The 6,962-nt window shown below is 32.4% G+C and overlaps 1 protein-coding gene across 2 annotated transcripts; it reads right to left on the bottom strand.

Moving 5' to 3' along the window:
- Positions 1-512: 512 nt before the first annotated feature.
- LOC136206339 (thioredoxin-like 1-1, chloroplastic) lies at positions 513-2,958 on the bottom strand. 2 transcript variants are annotated; one of them, XM_065997359.1, is made up of 5 exons: positions 2,476-2,958; positions 2,018-2,191; positions 1,762-1,926; positions 1,052-1,377; positions 513-730 (listed from the first exon to the last, which is right to left on the bottom strand). In XM_065997359.1, exons 1-4 carry the CDS (start codon positions 2,734-2,736, stop codon positions 1,096-1,098), a joined length of 882 nt encoding a protein of 293 aa, XP_065853431.1. In that variant the 5' UTR covers positions 2,737-2,958; the 3' UTR covers positions 513-730; positions 1,052-1,095. The 2 variants fall into 2 exon arrangements, with proteins under 2 accessions (XP_065853431.1, XP_065853430.1); XM_065997358.1 differs by lacking the exon at positions 513-730 and having other exon boundaries at positions 769-1,377.
- Positions 2,959-6,962: the final 4,004 nt, after the last annotated feature.

The raw sequence follows: 6,962 nt of genomic DNA, 5'->3' as shown, positions 1-6,962 counted from the left end.
TTTAACGGTAATTGGTCAAATAGATCATGTGACCACTATTGATCTCACGCGAACACTATTGATATCAATGAATATAGATAGCATTACACCATTTGGATCTCTAAACTAAAGTTTCAAAGTCAATTAGAATCCCAAACTATCAAAATCATCAATCAAATCCCTGAATTAAATAAAAATCATCAATTGAATCTCCATCCGATTTTAAAATCGGAAACTGTAATGTGTTGGTTCAAAATGAGATTGAGGAAAAGACGTATAAAACTGAATGATTTTTTCAATAAACCTTTAGTTAATAATTTTTGTTTAATATGAAGATTTAATTGATGATTTTTTATTAGTTCAGAATGATTTCAATTGTTTAAAGTCCTAATTGATTTTGAAATCTTAGTTTAAAAATCAAATAAATATTATATTTATACCAATATAGATTATATATTTATTTTATAATTAATAAAAAAATCAATTTAATGAATAAAAAAATCAATTTATTGTAATGATTTTATTTTCAAATATACATGAAAGATTATTCCTCACTATAATACATAATCTAATAAACTGTATTATAAACATCGGATACCAATTTGATTCAATATCTAAATATTAACAAATCTCCATAATTAGTACAATTCGATTGAGAAAGCCAAAGAATCGGCACAATCCAATTTTAGAGCTTTATATTCAAATATTCAATCCGATTCAAGAATCTCCAGCCATATAACGAATCATCACACTGCAAATAACATTGATAATTAATATTTTTCAAAAAAATTGAAAATTAATATTATAATAGCCATATATTATTAGATTAATTCTACATCACATAAGACACCACATGTTGTGTTATCAACATAGGTAGATAAGTAGAGCAAAAAAAAAAAAAAGTAGACTTTTTTATACATACAATAGATCCCCTCATTCAAGCAAGCCAGGATCACAAAAAACTAAATCCTAAAGCCTGCAATTCTATGCAAACACACAACGAAGTGTGCTTTCAACACTACTAATTTTTTTTTTTTTGGCTGATAAAATGAAAATAATATATCTCACATACTAGAAACTGTACAAGGAAAATGGGGCTGCCGAGTCCGTGGCCACTCATCTCCCGGATGTGATCAAGGTTTTCTCCTCCGCGCCTTGTGCAGACTTCATAGGAAGAGGAAGGGGAAGAGGAAGAGGACGTTGAGACGGTGAATTTGCCGGTACTCTTTCTTCCTCAGCTGGAGTAGGAACAGATTGATCTGGTCTTGGTGTAATTGTGAAGTTGAGTTCTTTATTAGCAGCCAAGGCAGCTAGCTCTTTCTCCTCCAGCCCCTTTGTTGGCCCCAGGCTGCATCTATCCGGGCTGTGCTTCGCTAATGCATCTCTGAATTTCTTGATCTGCATTTCAGCCAGCAAAAATAAATCAACACGATGCTAAACACGAATCTATGTTGCACAGAAACGGAAACAGGGGAACATTATATATATAGCTAGAACATAAATGAAAACAGACACGAAACGCTGGTGAAGAAGAGTTTCTATGCAATATAGGCCCTGAAGCAACATAGTTTTTAGATCATTCAAACAAAACTCATCATCATTAGATAACAAGGTCAAACATGAAGCAAGCTATTGATAGAATGCATAAAAATAAGAACATTCATAAGAATACCAACTTTATACAGCAAGAGCAATCATTCATGCTAAGATTAAGCAACAAATCAAGGAATTTGAGTCACTAAAATGATAATTAGATATGCGAAAAGGAACGGGGAAACTAACCGTGGCATTAGTACAGCTAAAGCTGGAGACCCTGCCTTGTGCACCCCTGTAAAACCTGAAAAATGGAAGCACATGGACATTGAGGCTATAACACATTGATTTATGTTCTTCATAGTTCACTTGAAGAAATTGCACTTCTGGATTCATCTCTGCCAATTGACATATCTGCCAATGCAATACACAACAATCCATTCATATTTCATTCAGAAAAACTGATAATTAGAGCAATTAAATTCTCATTGAACACATATATTACCTTGGGATGGAGAGCTTTGCAGCCACCACAACCAGGAGAGAAGAAATCAACAACTACAAGTTCATCCCCAGCATTAGCAAGGGACTCTACAAGATCTTGTGCAGATGACACTTCCCTCATATTGGGTTGCAACCCCTTCTCCCACCATTTTGGAGCGTTCTTGAGCTTAAGCGTCTGTAAATGGGAAAATCATCACATACTCTGAATTAGAGGGCATCATCAAAATTAGAATTCCCTATATTAGCCAATTGTCATAACTCTAAATTAGGAAATAACATCACAATGAAATTCCACAAATCAGAAACCCATAATCGTTTTTTTATCAACAAAATCAGATTAACAAGCAATTTAGCAAGGATCATGATGGAGGCGAAAACAAAATTAGGGGGAAAACCCCCAAAAGATCACAGGAGACGTCAAATTAGGGAAATTAAAAACGAAACCAGATCTTGACCAACCTGAGCTTTAATCGGAGTACGAGGAAAACTCGATTTCCTAAGATTTCCTTGATTTTCTTTAAGAATAACTCTGTTGCCATAGAAATCAGAGTTAAATGATGTCGCCGATTGTAATCTCAGAGGCTGAAAATCGACTTTCCGATGAAAACTCTTGAGCCTACAGCTTCTTTTAGCAAAACAGGCAGTAGTTTTCTGCTGATTAGGGTAGATATCACACAAAGGAGAAGATGAAGAAACCAAATTGGTCTTAACAATCGCCATTAAAATCCCGAAAAAGAGAAAAGAGAAAATAGAAAACAGTTTCGTTTTGTAGATGGAAATGGAAAAATCTGAAAAGAAAAGAGGAGAAGAAGATGAAGACTTTGATTTGCTTTTGCTTTTATTTGCTTTGGATATGAATAAAGCGGGTCTCTTTCTCTCTCGCTCACTCGCGTTTCTTGTTGAAGAGACGCACACTTTTCCAAAGTATTTTTAAAAGCTGAAAAGCAGACCAAAGCCAAAACCCAATTTTATTTTAATTTTTTTTTTACAAAAACAAACATTTAAAATCCCTGTTACTCATACAGTATTACCCGCCTACTTTGATTCTTAACCGTTTGATTCACTAATCTAACGATCCAGATTGTCTCTGAGTCGGCGACGTTGGAAATAGTGGATAAGGTTTGTTATATTTTTATCCAAATTAATAATTATTTTTAGTAATATTTTTCTCGTCGGCCGGTTTTTATGAGAAGGTGATGTGACATGTGTGCGACACGTGGCGTCATATTCTTTCTTAAATTGTCAGATTTTTGGATATATTCTGGATAAAAGAGTACATTCTTCTTTTAAAAAATTGTTAGTTTAATTTTTATTTATGTAATATTTACAACCTCAAATTTTTAAAAAATAATAATAATAAAATTAGTGAAAAAACAGAAATTGTGGAGAAAAATGGTTCCAACTGTTTCTAAATAATTTTTGAAGTGAGTTTTCAGTGGTAACTAATGGGATGTCGGCATGTCCATTTGAAAACTAACTTTATCCAGATAATTATCTTTTTTATTAATTGTTTCTATAAAAATATTGTTTGTTTACCAATTTCGGTATTTTTTCCTTATCCAGATCAGCTATTTCGTACTGTGGTTGAGTTTAATTGAGATAATATTTATTTATTTATTTAGAAATAAAACTGAAAATAGTTTCTAATATAATTATACATATTCAATTTCTTTTTGTGTCGGCTATTTTTTCTTTTTCAACAGAAAAAAAATCTATTTACCACAAATAAAATCAGTTATATCCTACACAACCACGAGAGTTTACCAATATAAAATAAAATATTCTGACTATCAAAATTCACTTAACATCTCAAAATGATTGTGGAACGAAAAGAAAAGAAAAAGTAGGTTAGAGGGCTCTTTCATTTCACCAATATAATCCGATAGGCTTTCATTGTCCACTAAATAAAAAATCGAGTAAGATTTGGAGGCCAATACGGTATTCGAGAGGGATTGGTAGTCCCATGCAATGTCGTCTATTGGTAAATGCATTTTTCTCGGAAAAAAAAGACAGACTGATATCTTATAAAACAAATCAGGCACGTAGCATCAATGGAGCCTTTAGATATGTCACTGCTGTCCGAATTTAGACATTCAGATCTGTTAAGAAGCTTCCATAGAATGTTTTCCCTCTAAAGGAAACCCTCATGCGGCTAGGTCGAAAACTCCGCATCAAGGAGGATTTTTCCTTAAGCTAAACTCTTAGTAGGAGAAGGGGTTCGACCAAGCATTATAAATGTATATGTGTAGCCACATCCTACGATTCGTTAACACTACAACTTACAACTAGTCCTAATCTTCAATCCTTCTTAAACATCTAATAACTTAGAAATCAGAGCAGGTTCGTCGGACTCTAGCCTTCTCTAACCCTTGGTTATGTTTTACAGGTTAAACCGGGAAGATCCGGTAAGACGTTCAGACTCTCAATTACAAGTTCACATACTCAAATAACATTGGTACGGTGAACGTGGACCTCGAAAAAAACACGAAAGAAATTAGACAATTCAGAGATGGCAGAATCAGATCATATCCAGTTAAAAGTCCACAGGGTTCAAGATTATGTTAACTATTCTGAAGGAGATGTCAGCTCGGCTTGTAAATAATGAAGTCTTCTGCAAAGACTTGAGCAACCAAGTGGCTCAGATGAATCGGAAAAGGCAAGAAAGGCATTAGGATTCTCTCCCAAGCACCACGAAAAAGAACCCGAAGATCCTAAGAAAAGAGTAGGTAGAGGGGTAAGATAGTCGGTTTGTTCCGACTTTGAATAAATTGTTAAAACTATTATTTCGGTTTAATTTAATTCTTCAAATTTTCTTTGTTTATTTCATTTTTACTTACTTTCAGTTTATACAAAAAAAAAAAAAAAACCCAAAAAAATCCGAGTTGAGGGGCCAGCTCGGCGAGCTGAGAGCTCATGTGATTCCCGAATTTCCTCCCAAAAATCCAAAAAAAAAGTGTGGATTTTCACACTTTCCCCACCTTCACCCTCATTTACATCATTTACTCTTTCTCTCTCAAAAAAAAAACCTAACCCTAACCTGGACCCTCAAATCTTCAATCTTTCACCAAAATCAATATTTGAGGTATAGTTTCTTACTAATTTTTTATTTTATGCATGTTTCTAACTTTGATTCTTCAATTTGTATTCTCTAATTTGATTTTTTTTTTGTAGAAAACCTAATTTTTATCCTTTTCCAATTTATGCTTTCCTTTCATCTTTTTGTTAATCTCTTGCTTGTTTGTTTCATAATATGTGATTCTAACATGTTTTGGTTGAAATTCATGCTCCCTAATCTTGAATTTGTGCAAACCCTTAATTTGGGTATTTACACTTTTCTCTTTTTAGGTCAAATTATTGTAATTATGTATGATTCTAACCTCTAATATTAAACTATGCTTTTAGTTGTGACGTTTCCGGTTTATGTTTTATAAAATTTGGGCTAACTTTCATTTATTCACTCTAAATTATGAAGCTAACTTTAAATTGTGTAATTTTTGTATATTATCCTAACTTTTTGTTCAATTGTTGTTCTTTCTCCAATTTGTAGTGAAATGGGACAAAATGAAAGGAGCCTCTAAAGGAAATGGTAAGGAAATTGAGAGTGAGGTAATTGCAACCAAAAGGAAAAGGAAGTGGAGGAGGAAGAAGAGCACCAGGATGACAGTGAGGAAGGGCTATCGGTTCAAGACCAACTCCAATCCATGAACCCTATGATACTGGAGATGAGAAACCTAAATTTTCAGACATATGAGATGGTCCAACGCAGGGGTGTGCATCGGTTCAAAACCGAACCGAACTGAAAAAAACCGAATACCGAAATTACCAAAATAATTCATACCGACACCAAACCGAATAACATATAAAACCGAAATATCTGATTCGGTTTTAAACTGAAAAAACCGAATTTAATTAAAAAAATAAAAACAATAAATAAAATTCACTATATTTGATCATTAAATTTACCTCAACAATAAAAAAATTTTGAAAACAATAAATAAAATTAAAGTTGTAAATTCATATATATATATATGTAAAATAATATAAAATATATGTAATTTGGTACAGTTCGGTTTTTTTACATTTTTTTATCAAACCGAACCGAACTGAATACCGAAATGCACCAAAAATATAACCGATACCGAGCTAGGGAAAACCAGTAACACAAAAATTGAACCCAACAAACTGTAAGCTGTATTTGAGCCTAAAAGTGAATATCAAAAAGTTTTTTTTCTTGACATTTTTTGTATGTGTGCCTTGTCTTGTGAGAAGTTATAGATTTTAACTAAATGTCGAGTTGAGTCTACATGCATAGATTTGAAACAATAAATGATGAAACAGTCTCCTTAGAATTAACCTCTTTTATTTCATTTTATTTTCTCTTTTTCATCTGCTTTAGGAAGCCCAGTTGAACCTAATTTTTCTATTTTCATTTTTTTTCTCATTCAATTGTTTGCAAACTTGAATTGAGTTTGTTTTAGCACTTTTTTTCCTATTTATGGCACCCTTCTTAAAACAAGTGTATAGAGTTTACAGAAATTCAGAATTCACAAACTTAAGTTCTAGTTATGAACTTAGCAATTCTAACTATGAACTTTGTAATTGTAACACGTGTATAGAGTTTGCAGCTACGAATTTTAACCAAGATTTACAACTATAAAACTGAAAAATTACATCTATAAGCTACAAAAATCACATTAACAAGTATGAGTTTAAATTTATATAAGGAAAATCAAAGCTATAAACACAATCAGAAAATTACAACTATCAATGTGTTCAAAATTCAACTTATGTTTCAGCTATAATTAATAACTATATACGAAAAGCCACAGCTATAAAGTTCAACGGTTATATGCGGAATCTATATCTATATATAATATAAAACAGTAACGATGGAACTGAGGTGTCACTTCCTCCTTTTTTAGTGATAAAAAATTTAATATATTAAT

This window comes from Euphorbia lathyris, chromosome 9, assembly GCF_963576675.1.
Source record: "Euphorbia lathyris chromosome 9, ddEupLath1.1, whole genome shotgun sequence".
NCBI classification, from domain to species: Eukaryota; Viridiplantae; Streptophyta; class Magnoliopsida; order Malpighiales; family Euphorbiaceae; genus Euphorbia; species Euphorbia lathyris.
Note: the sequence above shows the minus strand (reverse complement) of the source record. Positions and strands in the feature narration are given on the sequence as shown.